We start from the raw sequence: 25,018 nt of genomic DNA, 5'->3' as shown, positions 1-25,018 counted from the left end.
TTCTTCTATACTTTTCGAGTAAGGACCCCAAGTATTTTTTTTTAAAAAAAAAAAAAAAAAAAAAAAAAGATAAAATCTGATAGAGTCTCAAAACTCTTAGTTTTGTGCCCAATAAATCTCTAATATAACAAATATTTTTAAAAATTAACCGATCTTTTGACATAAAAATTGAATTTGATATCTAATAAGACATTAATTCTTTTAAGACTTTTGATACAAAACTTTTAATTTCATGAATTTTGAAAAATAAAAATAAAAAAAAAGGTAACTAAAGAACCTATTAGACACAAATTTATGAGTTTTAGATTTATTAGACAAAAGTGAAAGTTTAGAAATGTATTTATTAGATACATTTCATAGTTTATGGGCTACACATAAATTGAAGGTAGTTAAGAACTTTATTAGACTTTTTTTTAAAAAAAAGTTTAGGGACTTAATTATTGGCATAAACGACCTACTAACCTTCATTACCGAGGACTGCTAACCCCACTACCTATCGTGTATTTCTCGAAAAAGAAAAAAAAATTGGCACAAACTCAAAAGTTTAGGTCAATCTAAGATATAGTTATAACTTAATTTCTGCTATTAAAAGACTAAAATCCAACACTAGCATACATATGTGTTTGTAACTAAGAGGTCAACAGTTTAGATTTCCTTGTTTCTATTGTACTAAAAAAGACTAAAAACAAAATCGTTATCGCCATCAACACAAGCTCATCCAAACAACCATTGGAAAATGAGAGAAATAGAAAACCTAATCAATGAACACACATATATGGATCTTCATCAAATTAATTAGTGGAACACAAAAGATAAATTCAATTTTATTAAACTGGGATCTTCTTAGATCAGCACAGAAAGTTCAGATCATATAACCTCAACTCTTTCTCAATAATTTCCCCCCCATAAATTTCTCAAATTTCTCCTCTTTTTATATATAAAATAAGAAACCAGATTTGAGGTGGTATGATCTGAACTGTCCAAACAGATCCCAAGACTCCAGAAAAGAGACTAATGATATTAGAAACTGTCAAATTTCAAAGAGTATTCTCTAAAACCCTAATTTAAACTCTCACTTCACAATCTTAACTTTTTCTTGAAAAAAAGGAGGAAAAAAAAAAAAAAAAGAAGCTAAGTTGGGAGACATTAAAACTTGATAAAAAGAGAAGGGCAAAAGTGCCAAAGCAAACAAAGTCTACTGGGGATGATAAGAGGATGGGAGAGAGCCCCAGAAAGTTGGAGACATGGGGTTGTAATCCTCTGTGTTGAACACATAGTTGCACTGCTCCGGTGGCGTCGGGTAGTGGTTTGCGGCCGCCACCGCTGCTGCTGCAGCAGCTACTGGTCTCGGCTTGCTCGAGCAGCCAGCTCCAACCGAGGTGCTTTCCACCGTCTCCTCGCCCGACAAGTCGGTATACACCGTCGACACTTGGTTCCTTGCAGTTTGAAGCTCTCTCAGCATGCTTTTGAGCTTCATTACCTGCAACCGTGTTAAATTATTGATATGATTAAATTCTCATCCTCATCCATCTCTTTAATGCAAGTATGTTTAAATTTGTATAAATCTTTAAGCCCACAAGAGCGTAGTGTTAAATATTTTTATATAAATTAAATTTACCGTAACTTATTAGTTTAAACTCTTGAAATTAGATTGATAATTTTACTTCTTTGGATAAAACAATCAAATGGGGTTTGTGATGAGTTCATACATTTTTATTTTCTCTAAATTCCCTCCCTTTTTTAAATCAAGATCTAAATTCCCTTCTTCACCATCAATAATTTTTTTTCTTTTAATTTCAATGTTATATGAAGATTTTTTTTTTATAAAAGATACGATTGTGGACCAGTAGGCATATACGAAGATATGAAACCCTAATTTAATTTAAGGGGTTTGTTTGACATTAGTTCTAAAAAAAATGGGTTTAATCTTTTTTTTTTTTCTTTTCAAAATTGATTTTAGGATAATTAATACATTTTATGTGGATTGTAAAAGTAAAAATCATTATTCTAATATGTCAAGATACTAGCTGAAAGAGATTAGGAGGTTTACCGTAACATTATTCCTGTTTTAATGTTTTTATAACAAAAACTAAATAAAAATATTTCCATACACTCTTAAAACAACCCCCAAAGTTCTCTGTTTCAAAAGCAACAAGATATTCATATATATCAAGAGTTTAAGAGGATGATACTCAATTAAATTTCAAGTTAAAGCTCTTACCTCAAGAGGAAATGATGCCATAACAAGTAGTTCTAATCTATCAAATAACCCTAATTTTGATGATAAACTGTTTGAAATGAATAATCTTAGAAAAAAGGTGGAAGGATAAAAAAATATGCCATTCAAATATCTAAGCAACTATAATTTAAGGGGAAAAGATAATTCAATAATAATAAAATTTGAAAATTGAAATGAATAATAAATTGCAAACTCTTCTTGTGTATTAGTTTCATAATCACTACTCCATTATCATATATATATGTGTCTATATATATATATATATAGATTGTGTTGTTATTCATTTTAAAGTAAAAAAAAAAAAAAAAACCCAAAGCTCATATTGAATAAAAATGTTGAAAAATAACTTAAATTTTCTTAATGAACCCTAATCTATTAATTAAAACTTTAATATTAAAAGATTTGATAATTAAAAAGTACATTTACTAGAAATTAACTTTCATAATGTCAATCATTCCCAAACATATTTTTGTTATAAAAAGCACAGAAGCTATTTTTCCAAACATTTCCAAAGAGCTCATAATTTTCTTAAATAAACCCTCGTCTACTTAATGAAAGCTTTGGGTTCACAAATTAATATTTAAAAATAAATAATAAAAGTACTTATCCCAATTATTTTTTCTTTAAAAGCAATTAATTTATCTAATGTGAGCACTGAAAACTACTTTCCAATACATTTCTATAAGACCCCATAATTTTCTTCAAGAAAAAAACCTAGCTTACTAATGAAAGCTTTAATTTGAGATCTTGAAGAAAGATTATTAATTTGGAACAAAAAAAATCAATAACTTTCTTTACAAAAAAATTTAACCTCAAAATATCAACATTAAATAATCATCTCAAACACTCAATTCACAAATCAATAATTTTTCCCCAACAAACCCTAAACCACTAAATAAAAACCTTAATTGAGATCTTAACAAGATTTGAAAAAAAAAAAAAAGAGAGAGAGAGAGAGAATGATTTTTTTTTCCCCACAACTTAACCCTCAAAACACCAACCCTAACATAAAAATCTCAGACATTTCATAGATCAAGAAAAAATTAAACAAAAGAAAGTTTTTTTTCTTACCTCTTCTTGAAGTTTGTGTTTCTCTCTAGAAATGGCATCAAACTCCTGCTTGAGAGTATCATAGAGATGCTCAAGCTGCTTCGCCTTCCACCTTGCACGACGGTTTTGAAACCAAACGGCGATCTGACGAGGCTGCAGACCGAGTTCCTTTGACAGCTTCTGCTTCCGGTCGGGATCAAGCTTGATCTCCTCCTGGAAGCTCCGTTCAAGTGACTCGAGCTGCTCGCTGCTCAGCCGTTTCTTCTTCTCCAAATTCCCATAGCTGTTCATATCCATCCCTGGAACCAGCCCTTGCAGCACTGTCTCCGACGCCCCCGCCATCGTCGAATGCTTCACATCTACGCCTACACCTGAAATTTTCATAGCGGGAGACGAAATTTTACCTTCAAACTTTCTATATATATAAATATACATACAAATTTTCTACTTTAAAATTTTAAAATTTTATTTTTTTAAAAATCTTAGACGATCTAAGTGGTAATTGTCCCCATTCTTCCTTCTTCACTCGATTCTGCATGGATCTACAAGAGATTCAAGTTCCAAAACATAAGACAGTTAAAAACCAAACAACCTTTGTCTCGGATCTTCAAATTTCTGAGTTTTTAATGACACTTTCTCGTTGAAAACAACATAAAAACATAAGAAACTAGACAGAAAATATTTTTGTCAAAAAAAAAAAAAAAATACTCCATTAAGAAAATCGCCATGAAAAGCCCTAAATTACTAGAAAGATTCGATTTTTCCGATCTAGGTATCACTATTTTTCAATTTTGTAAACAAAAAAGAAAAGTTTCAAGAACCCTAAAATGATGTGGAAATATTACCCTGAAATTGTTCAAGATTATAGTTATAGAGAAACCCAAAAGAAGATTCTGGTGCTCGAGAAACAAAGGGTCTGAAACTTCCGGTGGCCCATTCCATATTTCCCGGTGGCCGGCGGTGACTTTTTCCGATCAGAAGGAAAAAAAAAGAAAGAGATATTGAGAGAGAAATGTGAAGTAATAAGGAATTGTGGAAAGATGAAAGTGAAGAAAATGGGAAATGAAAAAACTACAAATAAAGAGAGAGAGAGAGGGAGAGAGAGAATTAGGGCAGTTGAAAACTAGGGCTACAACTAAGAGGGTGAGAGTCAGCAGAGTTGAAAAGTGTTTCTATGCCTTACTTCTACTGTTTATCATTTTTTTTAAAAAAATTATTTATTTTGTAAAGAGAGAGATAAGAAAAAAGGGAAAAATAAAGAGTGTATTTATATAGAGAGTATATGTAGAGACATAAATGTTAGTACTTAGTGATGAAGCTGGCACAAAATTTTTATACGCAAACATGTCTATCTCTTCACCAACTTGGAGACACATAAAGGAAGAGAGAGAGAAAAAAAAAGGGAAAAATTATTTAATATCAATGTTACCGTGTGGAAAGATTACTCAACGAAACGTTCAGACTTCTACCACAATGTGATTGTTTTTTAACAACCGTTGGATGTTGGTTTAGAAATTTGTATGTACATAAGATGTTTTGAATGAGATACGTATTAGAAGTAATTTATTAGTAGGTGTATTAGGATATCTTAACTAGATTGATATATTCATAGTCCTCTCGTTGTATCTTATTAAAAAAAGATGTATTATCACGAAAGAGTGTACAAAGAGGAGCTAGAAGATAGCTCAAAGTTGCATATATATAATGGCTATGGATTGATGATGGTGTTAATTCTCATTTATATTCTACAGTATAAAACGATCAACAATGTTTTGTGGCAGTCTTTTCGAATAATTTACTGTTACGATGGATTGATGATCGTGTAAGATTTGAGATATTGTTTGTCTCATAATAATCCTTTGAAATAAAGTTGTTAATGGATGTAGAATGATAAACCATTTTATTTGTTTTCAAGAGAAATGAAAAGAACTATATATATATATATATATAGTACTATATATTTTTTATTGTTCTAGCCTTTCAAATTAAGTGCATGGTGTAAAGTTGTCGTTGGAGAAAATATTTGAGGAGGTCATCAAAAATGGTTGTGATCAATATTTTTCATACCATTGGACGCTTGGGAAAGAGCTACAAAAGATTACCTCAATTTGTACGAGTGGTGATTAGGAGTAAGTAAAATTTTGAATCTACATCTGTTAGATATATTTTTTTTGTAAAGAATTTTTTTTTAATATGTAAGACCCAACTTTTAATTTTTAAAGTGATTGATAGTGATATTTTTTTTATACTATTGAGGTTTAAAGGGAATATCATTTAACCATATATATATATACAATACATATATATATATATATATATATATATATAAATATATATATATATATATGATATGATTATTCTCTAATAATCATAGGATACACATTTTGTCATGATCTTAATTATCATGTGGAATTGTCAACTTCTCTCTCATATATAATCAATATTCCATTCTTCTAAAATATGAGAGAGAGTATTGGAATGTGTATTATGTATAATGTACTATATAATTAAGAGTATTTCTATATTATTAGAGTTCAAAGCTATATCTTATCATAGTGACATATAACTCAATTAATTAAGCCAAGTAATCTCTATTATACCTGACATAAGTTTTAATTAAGCTAATTATTATCTCCAATTTTGTATGGTTGGACCATAATTATTAATGAAACTTTAAGTGCAATGTTCACCCTTTATCCAACGATTGATCATGCAAAAGTGATGTGGGGTTTTATGTGGCAAATAGTGGGTTTGGAATACTTTTATTTAAGAGAACCAAAAATTAAATCAAATGAAGATTTGCACTTTTTTTTAAAACTAATAATTTAAAGTGGCTTGATTTTTTTAAGGATGATTATTTTAAATGATAAAATTGTAGATTTTTTTTAAATATAGTAAAATTTCATTGTTTATCAGTGATAGATGTCTATCAGTATTAATAATAGATATTGATATGAACTTTAAATATAGATATCTATCAATGTCTATTGTCACAATCACACTCTCGAAAGGGTCTTGAAGCGATTTTGTAACGCTTGTTCCCGCTCTTGAACAAGTCAACCAATCTAAATCCAAATAGCTGGTGGCACAATTAGTGTTTCTTGCAACCTCCATTGAAAATGGTTTTAGAAAATAGGTTTAGAGGAAAAGGTCTTCGCAAACGTTTGAAAGCATGTTTGAGAAAAGAAAGCTTGTCATAAGGCTACAAAACAATAAGCGACGACAACAGCTTAATAGCTTACAACTTCGATTATGAAGATATGATGGGTTGGTCCTACCCCCACATAGTATATTATAAACATTTTTGGGGTCTTCACCATTGCATATGCAAAGTGGCAAGCGGTCACTTACAAAGAAAAGTACAAGAAAAGTAAACCAGTTTAGCTAATCAAATACATAACATGAAAGCATGATAAAAAGAGGTTAGTTTGGATATGTGACCATGGACAACACGCCCTGGACAAGCATGACCATGATACTATCATATTTTGTTATATTTGTAAATAAGTTGATCATTTTTCCATATTTGAAAATAATATCTTTTTTTAATCTAAACAAATAAAATAAATACTTATAAAATTGAATTAATTTAAACTCTATTTTTCTTTTAAGAAACTCGAGTACTCGAGAAAGGAATTATCTAAAAAGGATTTTAAAATGATTAACTAAAAATCTTCCAAATGTGAAAGAATGTAACATATTTATAAATAATAAAATCGTTCTTTTAAAAAAATGGATAGAATCACTTTTTAATATAGTACAACTTATTATTATATTTAAGCACTTCTAAAAATAATATAAATTACAAATTCTTTTTTGTGTAAATTAGGAAAGATGTTCCTAAAAGTTGAAATCCTTTAAAATTTCAGACAAAAATATAATTTATATCCCTGGTTTTGTTGCACAAATTTATTTTTCCATTAGTTTTTATCATCCACTAGATGCATAACGTAGATTCTCCTGTTATTTTCTAAGCTTTTGTTTTCTAGATTTATTGTAAAATAATAATAATAATAATAATAATAATAATAATAACTTATAGCTCAACTAATATAAAATATATACTATCAATTTCAAAGTAAAAAATTCGTTTTTTGCTTCTCATGATGAAAGTATTATAGATGTGTCAATTTGATCCCTCAATTACTATGTGTATTATGTAAAAAATAAAAAATAAAAGCAGAAAAGAACTTGTACCTAAAAAATTAAGGTAATACTTGGGATACATCTCAAGATGCACCCATCTTTGTACATCCCTTTTCATCATTGATATAAAAAATATTAAAATATTTAGAAAAAGAAAAAAATAAAATTTATTACATGACAAATTATAATCGGGTGAAATGTACATCTGAGATGTACTAAATATTTCTTGGGTAATACTTCGAAAGCAATAAAATTTTAATGAAAGAGATGTATATTGTATAATATATATGAGATTTGACAGATTAAATCCATTGAATTAATTACATGAACAAATAATTTATCTCAAATTTTATTAATTTGCATTCAATTTCTAAAAACAAATTAAAAGAATGATGAATTTGTGTAGTTTTTTTTTTTTTGTGCAATTAATACATGGGGCCCCACAAAAATGAAAAGGAAAGATGATTAAGGGTAAGATTCAAACACGTAGCCTCCCTAAGATTTTTGCTTGCATGTCGTATTATATAAAGTTGCAATTGAGATTTATTGTTTATATTCATAATCACAATTAATTAATAGTGTCTTCACTGTCCATTTCGGTTCAATTTCAAATATATATATACACACACTTTAATTTAAATATTTCTATTAATTATTTGGTTTCCCATTTTTGTTCGAAATATAAAAATTAATGACGTCAATAAAATTTAAAATTGACATAACAAAACCCATATAAGAGCAATTTCTTACTTTGTATCTCTTTTTTTTTATTATTAAAAAAAATTGACAATATTTGGAGTAGGAGATCGGACGTCAAACCTCGAAATTAATTACAAGTTGATGCTAGTTGAATTATGCTCATATTGAATCTGTATTTAGTTTTAAGGGTAGGTTCCTAAGTTTTAGGTATAGTTTTTATTTGGTTGTTAGATTTTAAAATATTACACCTTTAGTTCTTAAATTTTGAGTTTAGTTTCGATCTAATCTCATTACATATTTTTCCTTGAGATTTGATTTTATTTCAATTTGAACCCTAGGTTTCAATATTTATACGTTTAACATTGATTTTTCACTATGTTTTAATATTTACACTTTTAACTTTTGGGTTTGGGTTTAGGATATGATGAGGATATTATGAATATGTTAACCTAGTTAAAATGTCATGATGCATCTTCTAATCCCTTTTAATCCTTTAGTATCTTGCTTAAACAACATCAATTTTTCACGAAATACTCACTTTCTGTCTCTAGAGTTAATGTCTATTAATAAATTTAAAATTTCACTAATTTTCATCACTATTAAAACTAAAATTAAAATTTCGATTTATAATTATTTTAAATTAATAAATAGACATCAACAAGTCAATAACTAAAAGTGAGTATTTATTGAAAATTGAACTTAAGTTATAAATTTTAGAACTTGGAGACCAAATTGAAAAAGAACTCAAATCCAGGGTAATAATTGTAACATTTTGAAACTAAAACGAAAATTAAAATTTCACTTCATAATTATTTTAAATTAATAAATAGACATCAATAAGTCAATAACTAAAAGTGAGTATTTATTGAAAATTGAACTTAAATTACAAATTTCAGAATTTAAAAATCAAATTGAAAAATAACACAAATCTAGAGTAATAATTATAACATTTTGAAATTTATGAACAAATAATTTGAAACTAAACTCAAAACTTAAGAACTAAATGCGTAAACAAATGGAAACTAGGTTTTGCCTAGAGACCAAAAAGATATTTTTTTTTAGTTTTAACAATAAATTTTTATTTGACCCTTAAAAAAAATTTAATAAATTTAAAAATAAAACATACTCTACCCTTTTTATTATATTTTTTTCTAATTGAGAATTTTTTTTTTCTTTCTTTTTTTTTTTTTAATCAAAATTTGATATATTTTATTCTCAAATAATGAAACTCATAAATTAAGATACGTCATATTTTATAGATTGTTTCAAACAAAAGGATTAATTAGTTTACTTCTTTTGAAAAAAATCCTCTTAAGGGGATTAGGGACCATAATGAGCAAATCTCTTTGACTTTTTCCCCTCCATTTATATTAGTTTTTTTATTTTCTTACCCTAAACTTGACTTGAAATTCAAATCTTTGAAACCTATATCATACTAAATCACCCTTTTAAGACTATAGTCACAAATTGATTTGGTAACTTAGCATGTTTAGTTTTATAATAATAGAGGAAATTTTAAAATCCTCTCAAGGTTGGGCCATGAGATCTATTTTTTTTTTTTTTAAGAAAAAAAAAAAGTTAATATTAGTTGATAAATCAAGGACTCATTTGGCCAACTTTCTTATTTCTTGTTTTCATTTATTTATTTACTACTCCTTGTTTATGGTTATTTAAGATATCTATTTAGGATTTGAATCCTCCACAATTCAATTTGATGTATATATATATATATATTATTAATTATATATATAATATATATATATATATAAACTATTTCCATTCCATTGTATGTTTTAAAAAAATAATTATTTAATCATATTTTTTTTAAAAAAAAAAACAAGTAAAAGGGCATTAATGTGATAGAATTAAGAGTCTAGAAGAAGGAGAAAATTGCAATATAAATGGGAGACAAATAAAATTCTATTCCAAATATAAATTAATAATATGAGTAGCTATTTGATTTAAAACCTCCCTTAATTAGCCCAATTTTCTTTAATTAGGAGTTGAAGCCTTCACTTTATTAGGTGTTGAACTCAATAACTTTTTAAATTGGGTAATGTCCTAATTAGCATGTCACTTAGATATAAGATAAATAAATAAAATTCTAAATTGGGTTTGGTTTCTAATAATAATGCTTCATTTGTATTATTGACAAATATCAATTTCCTAAATGATTTATGACATAAGGTTTTTCTTCTATGCTTCATACATGGTGCTGATCTCAATTTACTGAAAAAGGAAAATAATAAAATAAAGTAAATTAAGCCTTAGAAAAGGTAAATTAAGCATAAAAGCATAATTTAGAGAAAGGATTAAAATATCGATGTCAATGTCGATATCGACATATATTTTTGTAAGTCATGAAATTTGTAAAATTTATTTAGATTAATAATTAAGTTATTTTTACTCTAAAACTAAGTTATGAATATTGTTATTCGTAGTCATATTCATATTGGACTAAATAGATGACATATTTTATGTTTTATGAGCATCTATAATAAAAAATGTTGGAGATGTATATAGATATTTGATAACATCGAAAATGTGCTATCTAGCGCTGCTTAAGTCAGGATTGTTCTAGGATTTTATGTGTTTATTATGTTATTTTGCAGGTATTGAGAACTCAAGAGGTAGAATCGAGCATTTGGTGTCATTCGAGGTTAATTTGAAGCAATTTGGAGTTAATTTGAGCATTTGGGATTCAAATGAGGAAAATTGCCAAAAATGCTCCTGAAACAAGCGTAACAATCCTCCACACAGCGTAAAGCTACACTTGAAGACAAAATGTTGATAACCATCGCAGAGTAATTATGCTAGTGTTACGCTATAGGCAATAGCTTCACATTTCATGTAACGTAATTACACTATCCATAACATAGCTACGCTACGTAAATTGACGGAAAACACACAGAAATGCGCATACCTACCAAATCGCCTTAGAGTAATAATGCTCGCCTTACGCTTGAGACTTACGCTCCAATTAGAGCATAATTACGCTCCTATTAGAGTCGTCATGTTGCGATCTTAGTATAAATTGAATTCTTGTTGGATTAGGTCATTATTCTGCCAACCAGCCGATTTCCGCACGACTTCTCTTCTCTTCTCTTCTCTTTTTGGTCAGTAGGATGTATCAAAACGATTCCTTGCGATTATTATGAAGATTATGGGCTAAAGTAATGTTTCTAGCTTGGGTTTTAGGATTTTTCTTTCTATTTGATGTATTTGTGAGTTTTCAAATATTTTTGTTTTTGAATGTTTGTGATTATATTATTGGACAATTGGAAATTTTGTAATTATCGCTTTTGATTGACATTTGATGTGACATTTAATCTTGTGTTAATCAATTAGAAGTAATGGGTCAGGTTAGCTTGCAAATCATTTTGATGAGAATTGTTCTAACCAACCTAGAATCGAATCAACTGAATATTTAATTAAGGTTGTTTCGGTTAGATATTCAACCTAACTTTACCCTAGGTTTTAATGCAATTAGGCCAACTTGAATTTGTATGTCGTTCATCGATTTAAATTGGGCTAATTAGTTGATTACGTCGAATTAATTGGCTGTCTAATTAATTTGGTTAGGTATAAACAATTGTTTGATACTAGTAATGAGAATTCTATGATCGAATGTATTGATAGGAGAATTCCGTGATAACACAAGCTAGGCTTTCTCAAATTGAATTTCGTCACTTTACTTTTATTTTATGCTTTTAATTAATTTCTTTTGCTACAAAATAATTTTTAAAACCCCCTTCGATTACCCTCAAGCTGAAAACACTTTCATTAAGAAATTCTAGAGCTTCCTATGTTCGATCAGGTCTTGCCACTAAGACTAGTAGTTTGTTGTGGTGGATATGGTTAAGTTATTTGGTCCAGATTTGGGGACGAAATCCGCTCCGATCAATATTTAATGTTGATATCGAACCATTCAATTTATGAATATATTGACAGATATATTTGACATATCCACGAATATTTTCACGAATATTTTCACCACTGGTTAAGAGTAAAAGGAAAAAGTGGCAAAATTTTATCTCAAGTTCTATGGACAAAAATTAATTCGAATTCAATGGAGAAACTCTCATAACTACATATCGTAGGAGAAACGATTGCATTTAAAATCAAATGTATCACGTACGTACGTAGATGAATATATAATATCTAATTTTAAATATTTAATTTAGAATTCAAAACAAGAACTAATTAATCGATATAAATTAGATTAAATTACCACATCTCAAATTTATATCTTTTGATCCTTCATCTTTAAAAGTATAAATTTAGTCCTTAAACTTTCATCTGTTTTTCTTTTAAATTTATGAATTGATGAATTGATTAGTACAAAATTGAAAATTAAAAATTCTCTTGAACAAAAAATTTAAATTTATAGCTAATAGATCAATTAGTTTTAAAATATTTTAAATTTTTTTAGAGACATATTGGACACAAAATCTAAAGTTTAAGTATCGTTTGGTAACTATCTGTTTTTTTGTTTTTATTTTTTAAAAATTAAGTCTATTAAAACTCTTTTCACGTCTAAATTTTTTTTCTTTGTTATATGCTTCCAACTAGTGTCTTTAAAAACCGAATCAAGTTTTGAAATATATGTTTTTGAAATTTTGCTAAGAATTCAACTTTAATATTTAAGAAAAATGAAAATTTATATGAAATGAGAGAAAATAGACTTAATTTTAAAAAATATTAAACAACTAAGGCTTCGTCTGGTAACCTTTTGATTTTTGGTATTTGGTTTAGAAAATTAAGTCTAGTTTATCTACATTTCTTTTGCATCATTTTAAGTACAATGGTTGAATTCTTAGTCAAATTCTAAAAACAAAATAACTTTTGAAAGCTATTTTTTTTAATTCTCAAATTTTGGCTTAGTTTTTTAATTTATCAGTGAAAAATAGATAATAAATGAAGAAATTTAAGTGTCTGTAGGCTTAATTTTCAAAAATAAAAAAAAATAAAAAATAAAATAAAATGGTTACCAAACAAGACTAACCATTTTGTTTTTAGTTTTCTATTTTTTAAAATTTATGCTTGTTTTCTCCCAAATTTCTTACCATGGTTTGAAACATTAAATTTTTAGTCAAAATCTAAAAATAAACAAAATTTTAAAAACTATTTAAAAAAAAAAAAATTCAAAACCTAGTTTGGTTTTTGAAAACATTGATAGAATGATGACCACATAACATAAAAAATTAGAGGTGAAAATAAAGTTTAAATATTTATTTTTCAGAAATTTAAAAAAAAAAAATTACAAAACGGGGTCTAAATGGTTACCAAACGAGTCCATATGAAATAAATTTCATAATTCAACCAATAAATGATATAGTACATCATATATTAAAAAAAAAAAAAGGAAAATTACATAGGTTTTGGGTGTATGTGTAGTTATTTTTGTTATTTTCTATATGTTTCTTTTAGTTTTATTTTCAAGTATATTTAGTTTCATAAAATATACATTGAGACTAATTGATAACAAAAAAAAAAAAAGAAAAGAAAAGAAAAGAAAAAAGGAAATAAATTCTTAAGAAAAGGGGTAAAATTGAAGTAAATGGGTGAAATAAATAAAGAGTTGGATTTTACATAAATAGTGAGGTTGGAAGGAGGGATGTGATAGCAACAGCCATAAGCAAAAAAAAAAATAGTTGAATTTGTTGTTGGATTCACTGTTTGGGTAGAAATAGAGTGTTCAGGTGAGAGTTTTGAATTTTCATTCAAAGCTGAGTCTGCTATTTACTACACTCAATATATATATTTTTGAAAAGAGAGAGATTTTGGTGTGTGTATGTGGGTGTTGAAGTGGGCAATAACTTAATAATGGAGTTGCCCATTTATGTACTTTTCTTCAACAATCCAACCCACTTTCATCAATTCATATCAGCTCTCCAAATCTCTCTCTCTCTCATATTAGGGTTTGAATTGGGTTAGAAATAGAGGGGAATGTAAAGGCCAAATATGCTCTCAATTGGGGGGGGGGGAAAAAAATAGCATGTGGGTTTCTTAGATAATGATTTGGAAAATCTGTTTGATAATTTTTTCGTTTTTCGTTTTATGTTGTTTGCTTAAATTCCCATGATTTACTGTTTCTTTCATCGTCGTTTGAATTCTTAATCAATTATAAAAGCTAGGGATATTTTTTTAAAAAAAAAAAATAAGAAAAGAAAAAAATCTTATTTTCAAAAAGAAATTTGGCTTCAATTAGGAAAGCAATATAATTCATAAGTGAAAGTAGTGTTTATAAGTTAAAATATGTTATGATTTTAGAGTTTTTAAAAGTCGAAAGGAGAGCACTTTTGGATCTGGGGTACGATGAGTATGTTATAGATATGTCAACTTAATTGATCAAATATCTAGATGTATCTACTCATTTTTTTTATCTCTAGTAAATTGTATTTCTTTTTTTTTTAAAAAAGTTGAAATTAAGGAGAGATCAAAATATGATTATGGATTTGGCAAATAGAAATAGGATATATTGCAATTTTGTGTTGAAAATCGAGTTTTCTTTTTTTTTTTCCTTCGATTTGGGCGCTTTTGCAAGGTTTGGTTTCCCTTTTGGATAAAATCAAGCAATATGAGTAATGCATGAAATTCTTTTTTAGAGTGAAAAATTCGGATCTCTAACTTTGATATCAATATTATAAAATATATTATAAATTTTATGTTAGTTAAACTATATTTATATCATCTAAAAAATGAAAACAAAAACTATATCGCCTAAAATAAAACATATGAAAATTTTAGAAAGTAAAACAAAATAAATATTAAGGTACAAAGATAAAAAAAAAAACACCAATTAAATCTAAACAAAATAGATACAAAAGCGAATGAAATGTTCATAATTGAACTTTTTTTGCTTTGAAAATATTATAATGTTAGAAAATAGTTTATAATATCTTTTGAAAAAGGAAAAATCACTTAAACGTTAAAAAAATATAATTAAAAGTTAAAATATTTTAAGGTTCATACTTAAGTTTTAAAAAAATGATTAAGATATAATTTTTTTTAATGGTATTTTCGCCTATTTTTATACCAATTTAATAGCATAACACTTTGAAAAGACTTACACTAAAATATCCGGAAAAATTCTATAAAATCCAATCCTTTCTCACGTCCCGTATTTTCTTTATTTTTGTCTCAAATAAAATCCTTATTTTTAAATTTGAATAAAACGTTCGATTCATTCAGCTTAAAAGTTGATGTGGTACCATATTAGATTTTTATTAAACACAAGATAAAAAATTAAAAATGATGAAAATAAATATTCCTTTACTCAACAAAAACAAGGGCCAAAAACGAAAAATAAGTTTACAATTAAAAGGACCTAAACAAGATTCCAGCTATATATATATATATATTAGACATAAAAAATTTAAAGCTTAAAATCTTTTTCAGTTTTGAATTATCTATTGTGACGAATAATCAAGATGCTAAACTTCTCATTGAAAAACCAAATTTACTAATGATCTTATGATTCCACGATCAAGAACATAGTTTACCAAAGTGCTATTCAATAGAATTAATTAGCAAAAGCTTGATTATTATCACAAAGGATACTTAGAATAATATTAAGATGAAGGATAATAAATCTTTAATGTTATATTAATTGAACTAATACACTCTACTAATGATGTTGGGCTCTTATACCATTTAAAGATAATACGTATCATCCATGCATCACTACCACATCTTCCACCTTGTTATATATATATAAGAGCAAAAGAAAATTATAACCAGAAAAATAGTATTTTAAAACTATGGTCTTAATTTGGTTATCAAAACCATTAACTTAAGCTTTCAAATATATTTGAAATTTTAAAAAGATAAATAGACAAGTTAAGTAATATCTCTTTTTTTTTTTTTTTTTGAGTACAACAAATAAGAAAAGAGAATTTGAACTTCAAAAAAGACCATACATATCAGTTATTATCTAATTATGTGTACTTTATTTAATTAAATATATAATTTGTCGTATGTTAATGACTTTGAAGAACAAAACATTCCAATTTTTTTCTGGATAAGAAATAAACTTTTAAAATTACCTAAAATAGATCAAATACACAAATATATGAACTGATTTTACATTGTTATAAATTTATCATTAAAATAAGAAAAAGAGATAAAGGAATTTCATTTCATTTCATTTTTGGACAAATAATTTATTAGAATTAATATTACATTAATAAAGCATCTTACAGACAGTTACAACGGAACAAATATTGTATGTATTTATGATGGCATAAGTACAGCGTATTTTTGAGTCCTTGTCGGGAAAAAATGAAATTAAATAAATATTTTTTTTTTGGGAGAAATTATTAAATAAAAGTTTTATAAAATAAATTTGGAGTAGAATATGTATATAAAAGAAACAAATAATAATTTCGGGGAAAAAAAAAGTACAATAGAGACGGGACATGGCAACTACCCAACCGTACATTACAACTCGAGCTGCCGAGGATACAGAGGAGCAATACAATCTAATTACAAAATTAAATGTAAAAATAAAAATAGGAAGGAAAAATAAACCTTGTCTTTGTTTTGTTTTTGTCTCCTATTTCAATTATTATTATTATTTCTTTTCTCTCTCTTAAATTCTCAAAATCAACCAAAAAAAAGTAAAAAAAAAAAAAAAAAATTAAAAATCACATTTTGGTCTCTAAATCTTTAGGAAAGTAACGATTCAGTCTCTAAACTTTGGTTTGTAACGATTTAGTCCATGTACTGTCAATTTTGTAACAATTTAATCTCTGAACTTTAATATTGTAACAATTTAATCCTTGTATAAATAAAATTGTACAATTTAATCCATGTACTTTTAAATTCATTACAATTTTAGTCACTATTACAAACAAAATTGATCGAAATTAGATGTCAAATTTTATTATTTTTTATGTAGACTTTGTATTTCATAAAAATATCAAGTATCTAATTAATTTATTGGTTTATTTATGCAAGAAATCTCATTAAATATTAATACTAATTTCTACAATAGGGACTAAATTGTAACAAATCTTAAAGTATAAGGACTAAATTGTTACATAGTAAGTTCAGAGGCTAAATTATTACAAAATTGAAAATTCAATGCCTAAATCGTTACAAACCAAAGTTTAGAGACTAAATTGTTACTTTTATGAAAGTTTAGAGATTAAAAGTGATTTTTAACCAAAAAAACATGTAACACGAGAATTTACATAAAAAACTAAAAATTTAGAAAGAAAAAAATCAGGGTTTTTTTAAATATAAAAAAATATTAAAAATATTTACCCTTTATAATAAAAAGTTCCAAAAGTACAAACAATTTTATAACTTTTTGTTATAAAGTGTAAACATTTTCAAAATTCTTCCATTTATAAGAATTTTCCTTTTTAAAAATACTTAAGGCTTAATTTCTCAACTAATATATAACTAGTTATTGCTAACTTAACAAAGATGTGCTACATAAATTTATCAACAACAGACCATCAATTCAGAAGTCAAAAGTTCGATCTTCCTACTCCAATACTTCACATGTTGTAAAAAAGAAAAAAATTATGCTACATAAATTTATGAACAACTACATTTAAGCTTTCCTTTTTCTTACATTTAAGGTTTGCCAATGTAAACTTGTAAAGAATATAGTTGTCCTGTTTGATAATCATCTGGTTTTTAAATTATTTGTGGTTGAGTTATTAAAGCTTATAAATACATTGCTCCCACCTATTTATTTCTTTATTTTGTTATTTACATTTTAGAGGTGTTTAAAAATATCAAACCAAATTTTAAAAACTAAAAAAATAATTCTTAATAATGTATTTTTGTTTTTGAAGTTTAATTAAGAAGATGAAAACCACGGTAAAGATAAAATGGTAAGAAAATGAGCATAATTTTTTTTTTAAAAAAATCAAAATCAAAGTGTTACTAAATAAAATTTATATACGTGATTATCAAATAATACGTAAGTTACTAGGTTTTATATGCATTGATTATGGGAGGAAGTCTAGTCCCCTTTTTATATCACAATTTTCCTACTCCTAAATTTGCAATATTTATAATAATCTATAATTTTTTTTCTTTTTTCTTTTTTCTTTTAGGAATGTTGAATGTGTTTTTAACTTTCTATTGTTTTTTTTTAGAGAGAAAATAACTTTACTATTGTTTAAAATCTAAGCAAGGTGATGTAAAATTTATGTATATCACCTTATTTATGTATCTGAATTATTAATTTGTTAATTATACATAAGTACTTGACACCAATGGATAGATTGCCCTATTAAATTATAACAAAATTTGAAAACAAAAAATTGAGGGTTGGGATCAAATCATCAACTTTCTTGATGATAATCACCATGCTCAATTTCTTTCCTTAATTTCTCAAATATTGTAAGAACAATAAATAATAGTTATGTTTTTTTTAATTTTTTTTTATCTAACTCTATACAAAAATCTTATTTTAATTCATGTCCTTTATATTATTTTTATTTTGAAAACCTATATTTTTAAATATTCTTTTTTTTTTTATGCAACAAAAGTTAGAAATTCGAATCATAATACCCTCGATGGATGGATAACACATTTGTATTCCATTTTAACTTATATACTTTTATTTTATTTGTTAAAAAACAGATTGTTTCTATCATTGAGTCTTTGTTCAATTGTTTAATAATCAAGTCCACACAAGCAATTATTTAAATTATAATCTTAGTTCTAGAATTTTGATATTAATTTTCAAAAGTTTTAATTACATCTATTTCAAACTTTGAGTTTTGATTTCAATACATTTCATGATTTTTAAACAAATTAACATGCCTATTATTTATACTATACTTACCCTAGTGACATTTTGTTGCTTATTTTATATGTTTCATTAATTCTTTTATAATACAATAAAAATATTAATTCACCTCTTATATCGATAATAGAAACAACGAAATTACCATAATTTCAAGTTCAATCAAATTCATATGGAAAGGAAGGATGGGATGAGTTAAAAGATATATATAGAGAGAGAGAGAGATAGATATATATAGAGTGTGTGTGAACATGTTAAAAGCATATATTATAAAGCCAACTACCAATTACCAATATAGGGGGTATGTATTATAATATGTTTGAATGAAAACAATGGAAAATATATATATTTAGAGAGAGATAGAGGTTGAAAAATTAAAAAGAAATAGAGAGGAGGGGCTGCAGACATAGCCGTGCCTAATGCCTACAAACTTTAAAAACCAATATTAAAAGCTAAAGATTCACATTGGCAAAAAATCAATACACATAATATTACATTTGAGACGCTGCCTGGTCCTCCATAAAATGCTGGGTTGGTGAAATTTATATCCCAACCCCCTATTCTTTACATTTACACGCAACCCCCCCTTCAATTTCCATTTTTCTTTTTTCGTCTCGGGTTTTATGAACCACGAACCTTCCTTTCTACTTTGGTATTTCTTTTGTTTATTTTGAGTTGTTTTTTAAAGTGAATTCTTTTTTTTACTTTTGAAATTTACTTGAAATGTCTTGTACCAATTGATCTTATATTAACTTTACGTAAATATAGCTTTAGACTTTTTTTTTTTTTTTTTTTTATTGATTTTAATATAGACTATGACTATGATTATAGTGAGTAAATTCTCATAAAAAATGTCAAATATATATTGTTTATGTATACAAAAGATCCTATTCATAGAAGAGTTACATTCATCAAATATTGGTTTGGCAATTTTTTTAGATTATTCTATAATTTAAAAAATGAAATTTTGATTAATTTTAAATTTTTTTAGTGGATTTTGAATTTGAAATTCTAAAGGAAAATTATGCATTTTTTAATTCAATCATACGAAGTGAGAGATATGGCCTGTTAGTGAATAAAGCATGCCTTACTCACTTAGTCTAGCTCAGATCACCACCAAATAATGCACACTCACATATGTTAACATGAGCATATCTCTTTAAGTGATGTAATGTCCTAAACTATATTAATTTAATATTGCATAACTATTACAAAGTTTTAACATTTCATGACGATCAATACAAGTAAAGCTCAACTAGTTAAAAATAAATATAGTAACCTCTCATATAGATTGAATATTTGAATTTCTTCTTTACATTTATAACATTATATCCTATTAAATGAATCGAGATTATATATATATATCTTATGATAGTACCAAAACAAAATAACAGCAACCTACTAGGATTTGCTTCAAAACAATCAACCAATTAATTGTTCTTCAAAAACATTATAAATAACTTACGAAATAATCTCCAAGCAATCAACTAAACAATGGACAACAATAAACCACAAAATTCTAGAAATCTAAAAGCAAAGAGTACACACGAATTATATGTGGAAAACTTCTTCGTTGTGAAGAGTAAAAACCACGGGACTTGTGAGGAGTCCACTCTTGTCAACTTCTCTAATTATGATAAAACTGAGGGAAAAAAATCAAACTAGTCATACAAAGGTTCACTACCCACCAATACTTTCATATATAAAAGATGAACACTTGAAAGATAAAAAGAATGAAAATCACCTAATTTTACAGGTTCTATTAGGTAGCAATTAGGACAAACCAAAGCTCCAAATAAAGATCCAACTGTTCAAAATGAGATCCTATGTGTGCCGAACAGCCTGACCAAATGTCAGCACAATCCAACGGTTCAACCTCCATAAATTGACAATTTTGTAAAAACTACTACTGAAAAATCGAACTGTTGTGTTTCTCTCTGTTTTTCTGCTTCTTTTTCACTTTCCTTTCTATTAGGTCATCCTCATATCACATAAAAGAAAAGCTAGGGCTTTCAAGATGAGTCAACCTAAAAAACTAATCTCAATTGGGCTCACAAACACAAGTTTAAAATAAAGTCTTGCTTGTGCAACAAGTGGGCTGGACACCCACAACCATCTCCTCCTCCGACCTAACACGGGGAAGACTCAATCACATTCATGATCACTTGAACCTCATCCCAGCAAGCTTATTATAAAGCTCAATCTTGCTTACGGGAACTACCTTAGTTAACATATAGTACAACAAATAGGCTTTTTAATAACATCACAATGTTACATTTCTTAAAAACTGCTATTGAAAGAATAGGAAAAAAGCGAGCAAGTGAAAATTTGGGCGTGCTTAATTAGGTCATTGTGCATTTTTTTTCTCCCCAGTTTGTATATTTCACAAGGCCTCTTCATTGAACAACACCCACAAACCCTTCATTTTCTCTCCATCTTACTTTCATCTTCTTCTTCCTTCGAACAACACCCACAAACCCACAACTAACCTAGCATTGTCTTCTTCATTCACAACATCGTCTTCTTCTTCTTAGTATTTTATTCTCTCTCATTCACAGCTTTCACTTGTCGGGCATTGAAGATTTTTGGTTGTCAAGCATTTTTCGAGCATCTGTTTCTTGTCTTCTCTCAAATTTGAATATGTGATTCCACTGCTTTCCTCTTATTCGGATTCACATTTTCCCACAACTTTCTAAATCGATTTTTTGGTACACACACTAAATAACTCATCTCCTTCCACCTTTTTAATTCATTCTTTTCACTTATTTCGTTGCTCAATCTTTCATCTCAACTTCTAAAAGGGGTTTCTATATTCAATTAACCATATGAGGTTTAGTTGATTTAATATGTGTAGTTCTTTGTTGGGAAACTTTATTGGTTTTGTGTGTTTTTTTAATCAGATTTATTTGTTTTGAAGTTTCTTCTCTGTTCTCTTGTTGTTGGAAGGTGAATTGAATAAGTGAAGATATGGGCTCGTCGTCTACATAGGTCGTTCGGGTAATGCAGGTAAAATGTTTAGGCTTTTCAGTCACTATATTTTACTGTATATGTATTTATTGCAATCAACACATTGATTCATTAACAAGTATCTCCTTCTTCATCATTTGCCATCGTCTGAAATTAGGTATCTTCTCATATCATTCTTCTTCTCAATTTTCATCACCATTTGTATCTAATTTACTTCTTATTTTTCTCTCATTTTTGTCCATTTCATATCTCGTTCTCTGTTTTTCTCTAATTTTCAGAACCTTTAAATCCATCAAATTTCATATCCAATGAGCCCCATGATATATGTTTTTATATTTTGTCATATTTTGTTCTTGTATTTTTGTCCTTGTCTTTTGTGATTCAATTATTGAGTTTTTTTCTCTGTTCCTTTTTTGTTTCTTGTCAACCGTATCTTATTCTCTCTAATTTACAGCTTTCAGTTGCCGGCCATTGAAGATTTTTGGTTGTCGAGCATTTTTCGAGCATCTGTTTCTTGTCTTCTCTCAATTTTGAATATGCGATTTCACTGCTTTCCTCTTATTTGGATTCGCATTTTCCCATAACTTTCTAAATCGATTTCTTGGTACATACACCAAATAACCCATCTCCTTCCACCTTTTTAATTCATTTTTTTCACTTGTTTCATTGCTCAATCTTTCATCTCAACTTCTAAAAGGGGTTTCTATATTCAATTAACCGTATGAGGTTTAGTTGATTTGATATATGTAGTTCTTTGTTGGAAAACTTTATTGCTTTTGTATGTTTCTTTAATTAGATTTATTTGTTTTGAAGTTTCTTCTCCGTTCTCTTGTTGTTGGAAGGTGAATTGAATAAGTGAAGATTGGGCTCGTGGTCTACATAGGTCGTTTGGGTAATGCAGGTAAAATCTTTAGGCTTTTCAGTCACTATATTTTACTATACATGTATTTATTGCAATCAATACATTGATTCATTAACAAGCATCTCATTCTTCATCATTTGCCATCGTCTGAAATTAGGTATCTTCTCATATCATTCTTCTTCTCAATTTTCATCACCACTTGTATCTAATTTACTTCTTATTTGTCTCTCATTTTTGTCCATTTCATATCTTATTCTCTATTTTTCTCTAATTTTCAGGACCTTTAAATCCATCAAGTTTCATATCCAAGGAGCCCTACGATATATGTTTTTATATTTTTATTTTTTGTCATCTTTTGTTCTTGTATTGTTGTCCCTGTCTTTTGTGATTCAACTGTTAAGTTTTTTTTTCTCTATTCCTTTTTTGTTTCTTGTCAACCGTATATAGGCCATCATTGTATTTGTTCATATGGAAGTTCCAACTTTCTTTCTTTTGTTTCCAGACAAAGTAAAATTTTTAACATACTTGTTTAACCATTTGATTTGTAGCTAAGCCGTTAGTTACAAATATTTTGCAATTATCCTGAGTTGATTTCTATTTATATTATGCATAAATTGGATTCTTTTGTCACATTTATTGAATCACTATTCGTTTGGTGTTAAGATCATCCTTGACTCTTTGAAGTGCTTCCATAACTTGATTGACCTGTCGGAAGTTGAAAATGAACTCAACAATTTTCATTTTTTGTTTAGTACTTATTTTAGTTTTATCACTAACAAATTTTCTATTTTGGACTCTATAAACTTTTTCTTTGATGCTTAAAGTTCAAAACATTCTGGTTTAGTCCCAATTAGTCAAGTGACTCAACACTTAAGTCTTGTGATTGAGTTTTTACAAATTATTTAACAAAACTCACCTCAAGATAGATATGTTCTTAATTTATTTATTTGAGTTTTAGTTCTATTGTTTGTTATCTGTGGATAGTGATTGCTATGGGCATAGTCACAGTGATTCACAATGTTCAATCAGAAACTCTCACCTCAAACATCATTGATCTAAATACCCACAATATATGGAGTTTAGATTTGTATTTCCCTTTGTTTGAAGAGTTCTCCATATTAAATGTTGTCCTTTTTGTTTGAAAAGCTCAATTAGGTTCGTAATGCTTCTCTAGTTTAGCTTCATTTCCAAGTAATTTACTTTCTTAGATCTTATCCTATTGAAATTCGTCTTTTTTCGTGTTGTAAGCTACATCTAGTGTGTTTATTTTTCCTATTTGATTAGCTTTGGACAAATTTATCACCGTAGACATTCTTTTTTTGTTGATATTGATGGTGCTTTATATGTTATTTTATATTTTAATTTGTTTTCAAAGAATTACAGCTCTTGAAATCTACATAGATGTAGCCAAGGTTATGTCATGGAGATCTAATATCAATGTGTTTAGTACGAACATAATATATTAGATTCTTGCTCAAATCAATAGCACTTTGGCTATCACAAAATATAACATACTCACCTTGCTTCAAACCTAACTCTTGAAGGAACCTTTTAAGCTATAACATCTCCTTGCTTGCTTCCACTACTGCAATCTCTGTCTCAGTTGTGGACAATGCTACACATTTTTGTAGCTTGGATTACCATGAGATGGCTCCCCTTGTAAATGTAAATACATAACCTAAGGTAGACGACTTTCTGTTATCAAGATCACCCAATATGTCTGCATCAGTATAGCCTTCAAGCATAGGTTTGCTACCTCCATAACATAAACTCAATTTAGAGGTGTCCCATAAGTATTTGAAGATCCACTTCACTACTTCCTAGTGAACCTTACCTGGGTTGGATAGAAAATGACTCACTAAATTGACTGCATGTATAATATCAGCTCTAGTACACACCATAACATACACCAAAGAACCAACAGTAGAAGAGTAAGGAATGAATGACATAACTTCTTTCTTTTTCTCTATTGTAGGGCAAGCTCTCTTACTTAGCTTAAAATGAGTTGCTAATGGTGTACTAACAAGCTTAGAATGCTTCACATTGAACATTTCCAACACCCATTCAATATACTTCTCCTCGGATAACCAAAATTTCCCAACTTTCCTATCGCGGGCAATCTTCATATCTAAGATTTGCTTTGCAGGACCCAAATCTTTCATGTCAAATGACTTGGACAAGTCTTTCTTCAAATTTTGAATGATATCTATATCTTGTCCAAATATTACCATATCATTTACGTATAAAAGAAGAATAATGAAGTTGCCTGTAGGGAACTATC

At 27.6% G+C, this 25,018-nt stretch overlaps 1 protein-coding gene and 1 long non-coding RNA gene across 2 annotated transcripts; one reads left to right on the top strand and one right to left on the bottom strand.

Moving 5' to 3' along the window:
* Positions 1-795: 795 nt before the first annotated feature.
* LOC120091464 (homeobox-leucine zipper protein ATHB-22-like) lies at positions 796-4,412 on the bottom strand. The gene is made up of 3 exons (XM_039049497.1): positions 4,135-4,412; positions 3,311-3,660; positions 796-1,480 (listed from the first exon to the last, which is right to left on the bottom strand). Exons 1-3 carry the CDS (start codon positions 4,229-4,231, stop codon positions 1,196-1,198), a joined length of 732 nt encoding a protein of 243 aa, XP_038905425.1. The 5' UTR covers positions 4,232-4,412; the 3' UTR covers positions 796-1,195.
* A 16,841-nt stretch (positions 4,413-21,253) lies between these two features.
* LOC120091954 lies at positions 21,254-23,256 on the top strand. The gene is made up of 4 exons (XR_005485869.1): positions 21,254-21,616; positions 21,855-21,914; positions 22,718-22,776; positions 23,016-23,256. It is a non-coding gene; the product is annotated as an uncharacterized LOC120091954 (long non-coding RNA).
* Positions 23,257-25,018: the final 1,762 nt, after the last annotated feature.

Source organism: Benincasa hispida, chromosome 11 (assembly GCF_009727055.1).
Source record: "Benincasa hispida cultivar B227 chromosome 11, ASM972705v1, whole genome shotgun sequence".
Taxonomy (NCBI): domain Eukaryota; kingdom Viridiplantae; phylum Streptophyta; class Magnoliopsida; order Cucurbitales; family Cucurbitaceae; genus Benincasa; species Benincasa hispida.
Note: the sequence above shows the minus strand (reverse complement) of the source record. Positions and strands in the feature narration are given on the sequence as shown.

Bases quoted from the DNA above. Each gene is read 5' to 3' on its own strand.
- LOC120091464 (XM_039049497.1), bottom strand. From the start codon at position 4,231: ATGGAATGGGCCACCGGAAGTTTCAGACCCTTTGTTTCTCGAGCACCA. The intron at 3,661-4,134 runs GTAATATTTCCA...TGAAAATTTCAG, and splicing joins TAATCTTGAACAATTTCAGG to GTGTAGGCGTAGATGTGAAG. The intron at 1,481-3,310 runs GTAAGAAAAAAA...ACACGGTTGCAG, and splicing joins AACACAAACTTCAAGAAGAG to GTAATGAAGCTCAAAAGCAT.